At 50.0% G+C, this 16,376-nt stretch overlaps 1 protein-coding gene across 2 annotated transcripts in view; it reads right to left on the reverse strand.

Annotated features, from left to right (window-relative positions):
• The window catches only part of LOC136958747 (activin receptor type-1-like), a 30,665-nt gene continuing 14,289 nt past the window's right edge, over nucleotides 1-16,376 (reverse strand). Inside the window, exons 3-13 of one of the 2 annotated variants that reach the window (XM_067252855.1) lie at nucleotides 15,438-15,466; nucleotides 15,182-15,407; nucleotides 14,007-14,300; nucleotides 12,667-12,930; nucleotides 10,187-10,392; nucleotides 5,323-5,422; nucleotides 4,161-4,307; nucleotides 3,172-3,447; nucleotides 2,208-2,405; nucleotides 1,345-1,475; nucleotides 1-1,074 (exon numbers count right to left, since the gene is read on the reverse strand). In XM_067252855.1, the coding sequence (XP_067108956.1) occupies nucleotides 940-1,074; nucleotides 1,345-1,475; nucleotides 2,208-2,405; nucleotides 3,172-3,447; nucleotides 4,161-4,307; nucleotides 5,323-5,422; nucleotides 10,187-10,392; nucleotides 12,667-12,930; nucleotides 14,007-14,300; nucleotides 15,182-15,407; nucleotides 15,438-15,466 (2,006 nt within the window). In that variant the 3' untranslated portion in view covers nucleotides 1-939. Of the gene's footprint in view, nucleotides 1,075-1,344; nucleotides 1,476-2,207; nucleotides 2,406-3,171; nucleotides 3,448-4,160; nucleotides 4,308-5,322; nucleotides 5,423-10,186; nucleotides 10,393-12,666; nucleotides 12,931-14,006; nucleotides 14,301-15,181; nucleotides 15,467-16,376 lie in introns of both variants that reach the window. The other variant, XM_067252847.1, reaches the window with a different exon arrangement.

Consider the following 16,376-nt stretch of genomic DNA (forward strand, 5'->3'; position numbering starts at 1 on the left):
TCTATTTAATCAATTGCACTACTTAATATAAAATATTAAAGAAATAAAAAAGGTTGAAGATCGACTTCAATTAGACAATGCACGCGTTAAGACTATAGTTTAGCTTCACAGACAATCTCTGCCCCTGTACAAAACGAGTTCAGCGTCATCTAAGTTAATATTTTATTTGTTCTCTTAGCATTTGTCTGGATAAAGCTGATGGAGCAGATAACAGACAGGTACATAACGTCATGTGAAATGTACGGTAATATACAAAGTTTATGCGACAGGAGTACGTTAGACCACACCTCAGCAGGAAGAGAAGTGACTATAATTGTGGTGAATTACCAAAAGACTTGTTCCAACGACATGTAAACAACGGTGCTCGAGATGCAGTAAGAGTAAACCATAACACTCCCTTTTCAATGCTTTCCGACAACAGTAAAGAAATCGAGTTTGTGTATAAAACAAAAAAAGCTAATTGTTTTTGGCAAGTTGTGTTTTTGTTTCCCAGATGCCTCCTATGCAGTGCCAGTAAGGACTGCTAGTGCAACAATGGAGATAAAGCACAGCTGACAGTGATAAATGAAATGTGTTCAGAAATGTCTTCAAACTAAAAAGTCAATACACCTGCAGTTCTATACAAAAGCGATATACTCAAGATCTAAAGTAACAGTTTCTTCCTTGATGAACGCGTTCCATTGGTGCAGCTCTTATCTGTATGGATCTCCCATCCCTGACCAACTGGCTGAGAAATGCCCTGGAAACCATCTTTGGATGCCAAAATGTGTCCCGCAAAGTGTTTCAAATAAATACCATGTGCCACTATAAGGGCACTGACCCCATCCCAGTCCCTTGTTTCCTCTGTCTACCTCAGGCAACATCTTAAAGGCCTTCAGCATTGTTCCCCCTGAGGGAACATCTTAAAGGCCTTCAGCATGGTTCCCCCTCAGGAAAGAGTCAGCAGTCCACTTTGATTTTGTCCAGAGAGTTGTCGATCTTTGTCAGAGTCTTTTTGATGCGCAGTGCTGTTAGCCTGGCTGACGGGTTCTGAAACCAGCACTCCTTCATGAGTTTAGCAATGGAAGTTAAAGTCTGAAAAACACAGAGGAGATGGGTCAGCACCAGGAAACTCGTTAGTCACTTAGCATCTATTGTTGTCATCTATTGTTGTCATCTATTGTTGTCATCTATTGTTAGCATTTTACAGATTGACAATGACAGCTAACAAAGCATTGTGCTGTGTTCAGATGGGGAGTTAAGTACAGCTGGAGACAGTTCTGATCGCAGGCAGCAGAGCAGGACTCTGCCCCTCCCCTCTCGGCATCCCCATCTCCATGACAACAGTTTCACCACTCCACTCACCGGGTCGGAGAACCAGCGGTTGGGGATGTTGGGTCGCTGCTGGTCCACACAGATCACCTTCTTCATGTCCTCAAAGCTGGGGTCGCTGGGGACCACATCATGGAAGGGGGGCTTGTAGTCCTCCACGATGCCTAAACCACAAGAAGGATGGTTAGGCTGTGGGAATCATGTTCATGCTTACTTAGAAACACTGCCTCAAGGACAGGATGAACCCCCTGGAATTAGCTGGAAAGATAAAAGTAAATCTGTAACACTATCATTTATTTTCTGGGCTGGAATCACTTGCTATAGTTGAGCAAGAGTGAAAAGGGAGTGAAATGCGTCCTGCAAGAACCAAGGACCAATACGTTAAATATCTGCAGTCCCCGTGTCCGGACCTTTAAGTGTGAGTGGAAAAAGCAGGAAGTAACCCTAAACAGCAGGATCCATTTCAGACAAGTCATCACAACAGCACCACCCCGCACGCTCCGCCCCGCCCCGCACGCTCTGCACGCACCACCCCGCACGCTCCGCCCCGCACGCGCCGCACACTCCGCCCCGCACGCTCCGCCCCGCACGCTCCGCCCCGCACGCTCCGCCGCACACTCCGCCCCGCACACTCCGCCCCGCACACTCCGCCCCGCACGCGCCGCCCCGCACGCGCCGCACACTCCGCCCCGCACGCTCCGCCCTGCACGCTCCGCCCCACACGCTCCGCCCCGCACACTCCGCCCCGCACACTCCGCCCCGCACACTCCGCCCCGCACGCGCCGCACACTCCGCCCCGCACGCTCCGCACGCCCCGCCCCGCACGCTCCGCACGCCCCGCACGCTCCGCCCCACACGCTCCGCCCCACACGCTCCGCCCCGCAGGTGCTACTGACCGTTGCTGACGGTCCTCCGTGCGACCTCCCACAGCACCAGGCCCAGGGCCCAGACATCCACCCTCTTGAAGGACTCGAAGCAGTCCATCTGGATGGAGTCATCCAGCACCTCAGGAGCCATGTAGCGCTTGGTTCCCACCTTGGGGTTGTTACCAACATCCAGCTCGTTGGTGTCCTGGAAATGCATCACAGCCAAACCTGAGGGGGAAAAAACACAAACCAAGTTGAGACAGTTAAGGTTGTCTGCTGCCTTGTTGGATGGAAAATCCGACAAAGTGATGTTGAATTCTGTGTTTGTATTAACTTACAATGCAATAAAAACCCATTCTGATTCTGATGAGACTGAACTATTATAAAAATATGTTATAATGAAGGTAAAGTGCACCATTACGTGACATAAGCATCATGATGAGGAAAAATAACATCTCCATTGTTGTCACAGCCACCACAAAAACTACCTCAAATGTGTTTTCATGAAGAGCAGCCGTAAGACACAAAAACAAGACAAGCACGTTGATGTTGCTGCTGTTGTGGTGAATCAAGGTAGATTACAGGGCACAGAATTAGCTCATGTTCCCATGATTACTGTGAGGAACACCATGGGATGTGACCAACACTGAGTGCTCCTTAATGCATTTTTGGTTAAGCTTTGAGAGCCACCTGTGCAACAGACCACTCCCTCTAATGAACAACACTTGTGTGGGAGGACAGAGGGGGGCATAGAGGGGGGCATGCTGGGAGTGATGATGACACACAGGCCTGGCCACTTCCTCACCGCAACTTAAACTACACACTCACCGCAACTTACCATGTTGCCCGTGGACACACTCTGTCCACGGGCAACATGGTAAACAACACAGAAGAACGTAAATAACCCATAACATCCGTCTGGGCTGAAAGCATCTGTTAAAGCCACTTTGTAATGGTAATGATGTAGTCCAGTCTGATTTAGACTGGTCCTTACCCAGGTCAGCGATGCAGCACTGGCCGTTCTTGTTAACCAGGATGTTTTTGCTCTTAAGGTCTCTGTGTGCGATGGCGGGCTTGCCCTGGGTGCCGAAGATCTCCACGTGCAGGTGGGCCAGGCCACTGGCGATGGACAGGGCCATGCGCAGGCAGCCGGAGGCATCCAGGGTGCTGAGCTGCAGGTAGTCATACAGGGAGCCCATCTCGTGGAAGTGGGTGATGAGCCACAGCTGGGTGCTGGAGTTACGGGAGGTCATGTCAGACGCGATGAAGCCTGGGGGGGGAGGGGGGGATACGCACACCACACACACACCACACACACACACACACAGAGACGCACACACACAGAGACACACACACACAGAGACACACACACACAGAGACGCACACACACAGAGACACACACACACAGAGACGCACACACACACACACAGAGACGCACACACACAGAGACGCACACACACACACACAGAGACACACACACACAGAGACGCACACACACAGAGACGCACACACACACACACAGAGACGCACACACACAGAGACGCACACACACACACACGGAGGCACACACACGGAGGCACACACACACACGGAGGCACACACACACACGGAGGCACACACACACATTTAACCCACGTGCAGTGGAGTGGAGCTTTTCAATCCACAGTCACAGTCAATACACTACCCACATGTGCTTATTACTGTGATTGTGAGAAGATGCATGTACAAATAACATTACTATGTATGCAGTTACAGGTCAAGTGTATTAGAACTGTATTTTTAACTCTAATACTGTAGTGTTAAAAACTGAATTCTGCTACTAGAGATGCTGTTCCAAGGGTAAGCAACTCCATAATTAGCCTTCAGGAAAACAACAGGAGAGCACGATCTAGATCTGGGGTGAGAACTTCCCTCATCAAGCACAGCTCTCGCTGGACTCAGGAGGAGGGAGGCGTCTAGAAGGTTCTGGAAGCTTCCACTCACCCAGGATGTTCTCATGCCGGAGCAGGACGGTGTTGTAGATCTCAGTCTCTCTGAACCAGGACTTCTCGTCTCTGGAGGAGAAGATCTTTACAGCCACACTCTCCCCCTGCCACAGGCCCCTCCACACCTCCCCGTAGCGCCCCTTACCTGGGGGGGACACCAATCACAACTGACGGGTTAGGGGAAATTAGCAACACAAAAGCCACACTAAATTACAAGACATTTATAGTATAATTGTATTTGAGTACAGCTAAAAAAAGCTTTCACTAGCTTAACCTTTCACATGAATAACTATATCCCAATGACACATGATCAAACAAACATGTTAGCCAATAATATAATTCCCTGGCTGCCCACGCTGGACTTTGTTGCTAAACAGGAGGAAATGCTGCTCTGAGAACTTGCTGGCTGGGTGTCAGCAGAGCTTAGACACCAGGGTCAGAGGACAGAACCAGGAAAACCCACCAGGGTAAGAGGACAGGACCAGAAACACCCACCAGGGTCAGAGGACAGGACCAGGAACACCCACCAGGGTAAGAGGACAGGACCAGGAACACCCACCAGGGTCAGAGGACAGGACCAGGAACACCCACCAGGGTCAGAGGACAGGACCAGGAACACCCACCAGGGTCAGAGGACAGGACCAGGAACACCCACCAGGGTCAGAGGACAGGACCTGGAACACCCACCAGGGTCAAAGGACAGGACCAGGAACACCCACCAGGGTCAGAGGACAGGACCACCAACACCCACCAGGGTCAAAGGACAGAACCACCAACACCCACCAGGGTCAAAGGACAGGACCAGGAACACCCACCAGGGTCAAAGGACAGGACCACCAACACCCACCAGGGTCAGAGGACAGGACCACCAACACCCACCAGGGTCAAAGGACAGAACCACCAACACCCACCAGGGTCAGAGGACAGGACCAGGAACACCCACCAGGGTCAAAGGACAGGACCAGGAACACCCACCAGGGTCAAAGGACAGGACCACCAACACCCACCAGGGTCAGAGGACAGGACCAGGAACACCCACCAGGGTAAGAGGACAGGACCAGGAACACCAACCTCAAGCCCGGCCTGGCCGCCTCTGTAAGAGGGAGGAGGAGGCTCTCTGGAACACTGGCTGAGACCGGGGGCTCTGATTGGGTACTCACCCACACACTCATTGAGGGTGATTTGTCGGGCGACGGTTCTCTGGACGAGGAACGGAAGCCCTGAGCCACTTCCTGATGTGCAGGAGTGATCCAGCAGGTCCTGGGGGGGGGGAGGAGGGAGAGACCCAACAGGAGGGAAAGAAAGAGGGAGAGGGAGAAAAGGGAGGGAGGGAATATAAAAGGGAGGGAGGAAGAAAGATGAGGAGAGAGACGGAGGGAAAGAGATGGAGGGAGAGAGGGGGATAGACAGATGTCATGAATAAAAAGCAGGCAGTGTTTGTAATTGTGTATTTTTGGGGTATGGATATAGGGGTGTGTGTGGAAGGGTGTAGTGTGTGTGTACAGGAGTGTGTTTCTGTGTGAGAGTGTGTGTGTGTTGGGGGGGTTGTGCAGGGTGTCTGGGGGAGACGGGGGCCCCCTGCTGGGAAAACAGCAGCAGCCACCCCCCTCGCTGATTACTGAGGGGGCTGGAGATTTGATCTAATCCCACTGCCAGACACACAACATGCACAACGGCTGCTAAGCCTTTTATTTGATCTCCTCTCCAGGATTGCAGTGCCTCCTGACAGACACAGGGGGGCAGTGTTGAGCAGCGGACTCAAAACTAACTGGGAGAGCTGGGCGGATCCCACAGAGAAGCACATGAATAATACAACAGCTATAATAATAATACTAAGAATAATAATAATAAAACAGCTATAAGAATAAGAATAAGAATAATACAACAGCTATAATAATACTACTAATAATAATAATACTAAGAATAAGAATACTAATAATAATACTAATACAACAGCTATAATAATAATAATAATACTAAGAATAAGAATACAACAACTATAATAATAATATTAATACAACAGCTATAATAATAATAATAATAATAATACTAAGAAGAAAAATGCGACAGCTGAGCAGAAGGCAGTTTGGAACCCAGAAGAACTCTAAAACAGGAGCCTATGAAACAAACACCAAAGTGGTTTTGCTTGCATGGAGTCTTGGTTGTTGGCAGCTTGGACAGGTCTGGACTGTGGAGCAACCAGCAGGTCAGCAGCCTGACCCTGAGCTGCAGAGAGACAGGGACATGTGCTGCAGAGAGACAGGGACATGAACTGAAGAGAGACAGGGACATGAGCTGCAGAGAGACAGGGACATGTGCTGCAGAGAGACAGGGACATGAGCTGCAGAGAGACAGGGACATGAGCTGCAGAGAGACAGGGACATGAGCTGCAGAGAGACAGGGACATGAGCTGCAGAGAGACAGGGACATGTGCTGCAGAGAGACAGGGACATGAACTGAAGAGAGACAGGGACATGAGCTGCAGAGAGACAGGGACATGTGCTGCAGAGAGACAGGGACATGAGCTGCAGAGAGACAGGGACATGAGCTGCAGAGAGACAGGGACATGAGCTGCAGAGAGACAGGGACATGAGCTGCAGAGAGACAGGGACATGAGCTGCAGAGAGACAGGGACATGAGCTGCAGAGAGACATGAGCTGCCGGCTCATGCTTCACAGCCGTCACTGGTTCTAATAACCCTCCTCAGTGTGCATGCTAAGCTGCTCTTAGTTACACCAAGCATTCTGCGGATGCATATCTGGGCTTTCTGTTGCCAAGTGCTGTGACGGGGCTTTGAAAACAGCTTGAAATAGATCCAACATCAGCCAACACACAAACACCCACAGTCACACACACAACCACACACACAGAGAATGGTCATACTTTAGAGTAAACAGTTGGCCTGTTCACCCTTAAAGTTTTTAATTAAAAATAAATGGGATTGTCTGGGCTTAGGAGTGGGTGGAACTGCTGAAGTTTATTAAACTAATATTGATTACAGTGTGGGCTTGATGGATTCTCTCATTGCTGGCCAAGAATCTTTAAACAAAACAGTTAATCTAGTTCCAATCGTATGGACCGCCACACACATGCATCTCTGTAGAGATTGTAGCACAACTCTCTGAACTAAAATAAACACCTTTTTAAAAATCCACAGAATGTTTTCTGTGGGAATGATGGCCTGCTAGTTTGCTGAGCACGCAACAGGATTCTTCAGAAACGCAGGAATGCCAACATCCACACATGCCAGCAAGCTGTTTGTGCTCTGCATACCTACACGCTGAATGTGGTTAGTTCTCATTCAGTTCCACTGAGAAACACAGACCTCCACCCACTAGACCTCCACCCACTAGACCTCCACCCACTAGACCTCCACCCACTAGACCTTCACCCACCAGACCTCCACCCACCAGACCTCCACCCACCAGACCTCCACCCACCAGACCTCCACCCACCAGACCTCCACACACCAGACCTCCACACACCAGACCTCCACACACCAGACCTCCACACACCCAGGCCTGGGCTCTGAAAACACCATCTGTTTTCTAAACCTTTTGTGTTACCAGAACAGAACAGCCCGCAGAGTGGGTTAACCTTCTATACCATACTAACCCCTATACTATACCATACTCACCCCTATACTATACTCACCACTACTATACCATACTAACCCCTATACTATACTCACCACTACTATACCATACTCACCCCTATACTATACTCACCACTACTATACCATACTCACCCCTATACTATACTCACCACTACTATACCATACTCACCACTACTATACCATACTCACCACTACTATACCATACTCACCCCTATACTATACTCACCACTACTATACCATACTAACCCCTATATTATACTCACCACTATTATACCATACTAACCCCTATACTATACTCACCACTACTATACCATACTTACCCCTATACTATACTCACCACTACTATACCATACTAACCCCTATACTATACTCACCACTACTATACCATACTCACCCCTATACTATACTCACGACTACTATACCATACTCACCCCTACACTATACCATACTAACCCCTTTACTATACCCCCCACTACTATACCATACTAACCCCTATACTGTACTCACCACTACTATACCATACTAACCCCTATACTATACCATACTAACCCATATACTATACCCCCCACTACTATACCATACTATAACCCCTATACTATACCCCCTATACTGTACTCACCACTACTATACCATACTAACCCCTATACTATACCATACTAACCCATATACTATACCCCCCACTACTATACCATACTAACCCCTATACTATACTCTCACTCACCCCACTCACTGTACTCCGGGATCACAATGACTCTTATTGAGAGACTTGTTGCTCTTGTTGGTTAGTTGTAACTGATTTAAAATTATTGTACGCTTGTATTTTGCTATACTCACCACTACTATACCATACTAACCCCTATACTGTACTCACCACTACTATACCATATAACCCCTACACTATACCATACTAACCCCTATACTGTACTCACCACTACTATACCATATAACCCCTACACTATACCATACTAACCCCTATACTGTACTCACCACTACTATACCATATAACCCCTACACTATACCATACTAACCCCTATACTGTACTCACCACTACTATACCATATAACCCCTACACTATACCATACTAACCCCTATACTGTACTCACCACTACTATACCATATAACCCCTACACTATACCATACTAACCCCTATACTATACTCACCACTACTATACCATACTCACCCCTATACTATACTCACCACTACTATACCATATAACCCCTACACTATAGAAGAGAGACACACAGTCACAACGTCAGCAACGACACATAGATACGCCGTTCTAGACAGACAGCGATATCAGCGAGCCCTCAGCATTAGTACCATGAACGTCTAGGAAAGTTGAGGTTACTTTTCGCTATGTACCTATGAACATGTCTTAATCTGCTAGACAAGTGGGTTCCTCTTTGTTCTTTTGGTGAGAAATCTCACGTGCCCTACTTACCGGCGTCATGGAGCCGACCAGCTAAATAGTTATTTAGCACTAGCGTTGCTACCTGCATACGGCTGGCAGCTCCGTTTTTCTCCTAGATTCAGACCTAGCCCCGGCAAATTGTAGAGCTAGCTAACTACTACACTTCTGTAGTAGTGCAGTAACTACTACACCCCACAATTTCCCCAGAATTATTTTCAGGCTTCAACCAGTGCTGCTCAAGCAGAAAGACAGGGTCAGGGAGAGAAAAGAGAGAGATTCGTTAGGCATTGAAGAAAGAGTAGGAGAGGAGGACAGCATCCAACATGCTGCTGTGAGAGAGCCAGCTGAAACAACAGGTGATTTGGACAAACAGATGTAGAAACAGGCAGGTAAGAAAGCAGGTCTCAGGATAAGGGAACTCATTTCTATTCTTCCGTTTCTGGCAGATAGGACTTGAATGGGGTGTGAATTTTGTATAGGGTGTTAAATGTGTGTATTTTGGGTTGGGCGTGTGAACCATTTTTGATTAATATTATTTAATATAATAAAGTTCTGTGTAACAAATTATTAACGAAGGAATTATTTTGAACCCCCCCCCCCCACCACTCTACTATACCATACTAACCCCTATACTGTACTCACCACTCTACTATACTATACTCACCACTGTTCTATACTATATGCACCACTATACTATGCTATGCTCACCACTTGGGTTGGTTAGCCATCTATTCTGCTTTCCATGGTGCATGGTTAGTTAGTCTCCAGGATGCATGGTTAACTAGTCTCCAGGATGCATGGTTAACTAGTCTCCAGGATGCATGGTTAACTAGTCTCCAGGATGCATGGTTAACTAGTCTCCAGGATGCATGGTTAACTAGTCTCCAGGGTGCATGGTTAACTAGTCTCCAGGATGCATGGTTAACTAGTCTCCAGGATGCATGGTTAACTAGTCTCCAGGGTGCATGGTTAACTAGTCTCCAGGTCTCTACTCACAGCCAGGGTGCTCTCTCCCACGTTGGAGGCGATCAGCCCGTCAATGGTGCCGTACTCGGCATCGCGGGCCGTCAGTCTCTCCATCTGGTGCTGGTGGATCCGCCTGAACACCAGCATGGCCGCGGCTGACAGCACCATGAGCACCAGGATGGGCGCTGCGATCACCACGGCCAGGGTGCTCACGCTGTAGCTGGGCACGTCGCCCGCTGAGGGAGGGAGACAGGGAGAGACAGGGAGGGGGGAGAGATAGATACTGAAGGTTTCATACTGTTCAATCCAGTGTTCCAGACATGGATTAAGCCATGTCCTACACTATGAAACATGTCAATGTAGATCCAAAGATGAAAGCAGCTTTAGTGTCCAGTCTGCCCTGTTTGTTTTCGCTGGCTCATAAAACCAACAACAAACAGGAGGATAAATCCATGGAAACACATACACAGTAACATCAGTTCCACACAGACAGATCCTCCTAAATCCAGCTTGTTTTCCAGGAAGGCGTGTCTACATGCTTCCTTCTCCACATAACCAACCCTGGTGATAAACACAGACTCAGACACGCATAATCCTCAAATGCTCACAGTCCTTTACAGAGTCTAACTCTATTCTGAGAACAAATGAATGAAACATGTTGTGTGTATTCAGAGTGCTTCACAGCGCCGCCAGGTGAGCGCTGCCCGGGGTCGACCTCAGCAGTTACCAAAGCCCCCTGCTTAGACGGGCATCATTCAGGGAGGCGATGATAATTAGACACGCTGAAGTAAACATTCCCACCCACAGCTGCCTCGTCAGACGGACCACACAGGATGGCAACCCTGGCCCCCAGGATCGGGGGCTGTAGAGGCTGTGGGACTGAGGCTATGAGTCTGTAGAGGCTGTGGGACTGAGTCTATGAGGCTGTAGGTTGTGAGGCTATGAGGCTGTAGAGGCTGTGGGTTGTGAGGCTATGAGGCTGTAGAGGCTGTGGGACTGAGGCTATGAGGCTGTAGAGGCTGTGGGACTGTCTATGAGGCTGTTGGTTGTGAGGCTATGAGGCTGTGGGTTGTGAGGCTATGAGGCTGTAGAGGCGGTGGGTTGTGAGGCTGTAGAGACTGTGGTGTTTTGTTCACCAAAAGGATTTGGAAAGTTCCATTGAATGTGATTCAAAGTACCGAATCAGTAAAAATATTCAAACTTCCAATCTCTAAGACAGGGCTTATTCTGCACACACACACACACACACACACACACACACACACACACACACACACACACACACACACACACACACACACACACACACACACACACACACACACACACACACACACACACACACACACACACACACACACACACACACACACACACACACACACACACACACACACACACACACACACACACACACACACACACACACACACACACACACACACACACACACACACACACACACACACACACACACACACACACACACACACACACACACACTCCAAACATTCCAGGACAGAGCCTGCCCAGTCTGCAGCACAGACAGTGCTCCCCTTTTCTCCCTCAAACACTGAAGGCTGGCTGTCGTCCTGCACACCATCATAACTCAAACGAGCGTACCTAACTTGAGACAAATACAGAACCTGTGTCCAGGGCTGGACTGGGACAAAAAATGGTCCTGGCATTTTTGCTCAGCCACTGCATCTGACACAAGAAACAGAGGGGGAGAGGTGGAGTCTGTTAAGAGATGTGATTGGGCCAGCCCAATGTCAGTATGGAAAATGAACCAATGGGCCGCTGTCCCTGCTTTATGGGCCGGTCGTTGGCCAATTTTAAGTTTATAAAAAAATCAAATATATCATATTGGCCCCAAGTGCCCGGTATGCCAGATTACCAGTCCAGGCCTGCCTGTGTCTAAGTAATATGTGTTAACAGATGGATATTCAACATGACAAAAACAATATAATTATTGTTGAACAGACAGAGAGAAGATAAGCTTCATAGCTGATCAAGACAATCCTGTGGTTTGAGAAACACTTGCTTGTAGGTGGCTTGTGAAGTTGTGCCCTGGGGGGTGGGGGGCGGAGTCAGAGGTGGAGACTCCACTGGACCTTTGGTCACTGCAGAACAACCCTCTCCTTTCCCAGGGGGCTCTGCCCCCTCCTGCCCCCCCCCCCCCCCCCCTCAGCCTACCCTGGCAGGCTGAGAGGACACAGGGAGAAGTGGACCATGACTAAACAATATTCACAACCTCGTCCTCCTCCTCTCCCGCCGGTCCAGCCCCACGGCCTGCCAGCTCAGGGTGTCATGGCGGAGGCCTGAGGAGCTCGACCAATAGCACTCTGGCAAAACAGCGATGGCAACACAGGTCACTCTTCCCTCTGTGTGTCACACGTGACACACGTCCTACACCACACAGGTCACCTTCTTTCACTCAATCTTTTTTTTTTTTTCCTTCACAATACCAACGAGGGTCGTGTTGTGTTATGGGTAGTGTAGTTTATTACCTTGGACGGGAAGCGCCACCGAGATGTTTATGTTGCACAGGTGGCCGTGGCAACACTCGACGATCTGGTCGCGGGAGGGGGGGGTCTTGCAGGTCAGCCTGCTCTGCTCGTAAACCTTGAAGCAGCCCTTCTGGTACACCAGCACGCCTGCGTTCACCGTCAGGCTGGAGAAGCACTGGTGGCCCACACAGCGCTGGCTGCTCCCACACGAGCTGCCCTCACACACACAGTCATGCTCCCGGGCCACCGGCCTCACCTCCTCCCCTGCACACAAGTACAAACAGAGAGAGGCTGGGAGGGAGGCTGATGGAGGGAGGCTGGGAGAGAGGCTGGGAGAGAGGCTGGGAGGTTGATGGAGGGAGGCTAGGAGGGAGGCTAGGAGGCTGATGGAGAGGCTCGGAGGGAGGCTGGGAGGGAGGCTAGGAGGGAGGCTGATGGAGGGAGGCTGATGGAGGGAGGCTGATGGAGGGAGGCTGGGAGAGAGGCTGGGAGAGAGCCTGGGAGAGAGGCTGGGAGGGAGGCTGGGAGGGAGGCTGATGGAGGGAGGCTGGGAGGCTGATGGAGGGAGGCTGGGAGGCTGATGGAGAGAGGCTGAAGGAGGAGTGTGAATGCTGGTGTTCCTGAATCTAGCTCTGCTTCCCTTCTTAGTATGGCACAGTAATTGTGGTATGTACTAGTAAAGGTACCGTTCATTAGACTAAGACAGGCGTCTCCAGCCCTGTTCCTGGAGAGCTACCTGCCTGTAGGTTTACGCTCCAACACTAACCTAACACACCTGATGCTAATAATGAGCTGGTTGATCAGGTAACTAGTGTTGAATCAGGTCAACAAGTGTGGGTGGAGCAGAAACCTCCAGGCAGGTATCTCTCCAGGAGCAGGGCTGGAGTCCCCTGGACAGGAGGTCTATGTGCTTCAGTAACCTTAGGCTAAGAAAGGCAATATGCTGATTACATTTGCACCACAGAGGCAGGTGAGATGTGTGCAGTGATGCACCACAGAGGCAGGTGAGATGTGTGCAGTGATGCACCACAGAGGCAGGTGAGATGTGTGCAGTGATGCACCACAGAGGCAGGTGAGATGTGTGCAGTGATGCACCACAGAGGCAGGTGAGATGTGTGCAGTGATGCACCACAGAGGCAGGTGAGATGTGTGCAGTGATGCACCACAGAGGCAGGTGAGATGTGTGCAGTGATGCACCACAGAGGCAGGTGAGATGTGTGCAGTGATGCACCACAGAGGCAGGTGAGATGTGTGCAGTGATGCACCACAGAGGCAGGTGAGATGTGTGCAGTGATGCACCACAGAGGCAGGTGAGATGTGTGCAGTGAGTGTTGGCGTACCTTTGCTGGAGCTCTCCCCGGTGATGTTCATGTTACACAGGTGACCCTGGCAGCAGCTGACAGCGTAGCGTGGCGAGGGGGGCGTGGCGCAGAAGGCGGCGGCGTGGGGGTCGGCCCTCAGACAGCCCCTCTGGAGCAGCGTGGCCCCGCCCCCTGCCGTGGCCCCGCCCTCCGTCGTGCTCACAGAGGAGAAGCACTGCTGCCCCATGCAGCGCTGGGCGCCGTGGCAACGCCCACCCTCACACACACACTCCTGCTCAGTCAAGACCGGACGGCCGGCGGGGGCGCCCTCGTCTGGGAGGGATGGGAGGGGAGTCCGTTAGGGTGTGCGGTACACACACACACCATCAGAATAAGATATCTGCTGCTTTTCTCTTCACATCACAGCTTATAGTGATGTTGTATATCACATCACAGCATATAGTGATGTTGTATATCAAATCACAGCATGTTATACATCACAGCATATAGTGATGTTATATATCACATCACATCATGTTTTATATCACAGCATATAGTGACGTTATATATCACATCACAGCATGTTTTACATCACAGCATATAGTGATGTTGTATTGTTTAGTTACATTAGCCATGTGTGTCCCGTTATTGGCCGTTCAGTTTCAGCAGAGTCACAGAGTCACAGCGGCAGGGTGTGGCTTGGTTGGGCTACAGCCACACCAAGAATTGTGTTATCCCCACCATGAAACAAGCAAGAACATTGGGTATTCTATTGTTTATGTATTCAAATTGACATTCAGACATTGATTTGAGCCCCACGACTGTATGGATTACTTAAAAAGTGTTGCAAATAACTTAGACCCATGTCCGAATGTCCAAATGCAAAAACACAATAATTTACATTTTGGGACAGGTCAAGTTCAGTTTGGGACGGTACTATGAGGAAAAAACGTAGTTGTGAGCCCTGTGATAAATATTTTTCAAACCTTTCAAAACCTTTTCGAAAATATTTTGTCAAACTTTTAAAAAAAAAAAAAAATATATATGTGCAAGCCCTGGTCACGCTGTCATGATGTCACGCTGTCATGATGTCACGCTGTCATGATGTCACGCTGCCATTATGTCACTTTAGGGTTATAGGGGACAGTCACTCTATGGTGTCAATATACCACTGCAGCTGGTAGGGAGGTGGACAACATACGACAAACACTCACCTCTCGTTGGGGTTTCCATGGTGACATTCTGGTTACAGAGGTCACCGTGGCAGCATTCTACCAGCAGGTCTGGGGAAGGGTGGTTTGTGCAGCTTACGGGCCCCTGACCGCTACCCACAATGCACCCTTTCTCCTGGAGCAGAGTCCCGTTGTGGAAGGAGAGAGATGAGAAGCACTGCTGGCCAAAGCAGCGCCCTCGACCGTCACATGACTGACCGTCACATGACTGACCGTCACATGACTGACCGTCACACACACACTCGCTGTTGCTGACGATCCCTGTATCTGTACACACAGTCAAGACAGACACATCAAGTTTCACGTTTATGTAACATTTGTAACCAGCACAGAAACAGGTTCCTCACAGACACACCCGGTATCAGACACAAACACAGTCAGACAGACAGCACAGTTCAGTAGACAGACACAGAAAGACAGTCAGTCAGTCAGGCAGTGACACAGACAGTCAGATAGACAAAGCCAGACTGACAGTCAGTCGGTCACAACCAGACAGACACCGTCATGGCAACTGCTATGATCTAGAGATGCTCCAATCCACAATCCCAACACGCCAATCTGTGAAAGGCAGACTACCAAGTGATGAGTTAGCCTATGTGCTTTAACATCATTGGCTCCCTCCATCACCCTGATGGGAATCTTAGTGTTTAAGAGCGCTGGGAGGGGATGTGTATAGTCAGCCTCCACAGCGACAAACCTTCGCTCCTCACGCCTCTGAGAGCATGTTACTGCAGTTGTTACAAAAATGCTGAGAGACAGCGGGGGAGAGGGAGACAGACGGGGTGAGAGAGACAGACAGGGGGTGAGAGAGACAGACAGGGGGTGAGGGAGACAGACAGGGGGTGAGGGAGACAGACAGGGGGTGAGAGAGACAGACAGGGGGTGAGGGAGACAGACAGGGGGTGAGGGAGACAGACAGGGGGTGAGGGAGACAGACAGGGGGTGAGGGAGACAGACAGGGGGTGAGGGAGACAGACAGGGGGTGAGAGAGACAGACAGGCGGAGAGGGAGACAGACAGGGGGTGAGGGAGACAGACAGGGGGTGAGGGAGACAGACAGGGGGTGAGGGAGACAGACAGGGGGAGAGGGAGACAGACAGGGGGTGAGGGAGACAGACAGGGGGAGAGGGAGACAGACAGGGGGTGAGGGAGACAGACAGGGGGTGAGGGAGACAGAC

Source organism: Osmerus mordax, chromosome 2 (assembly GCF_038355195.1).
Source record: "Osmerus mordax isolate fOsmMor3 chromosome 2, fOsmMor3.pri, whole genome shotgun sequence".
NCBI lineage: Eukaryota > Metazoa > Chordata > Actinopteri > Osmeriformes > Osmeridae > Osmerus > Osmerus mordax.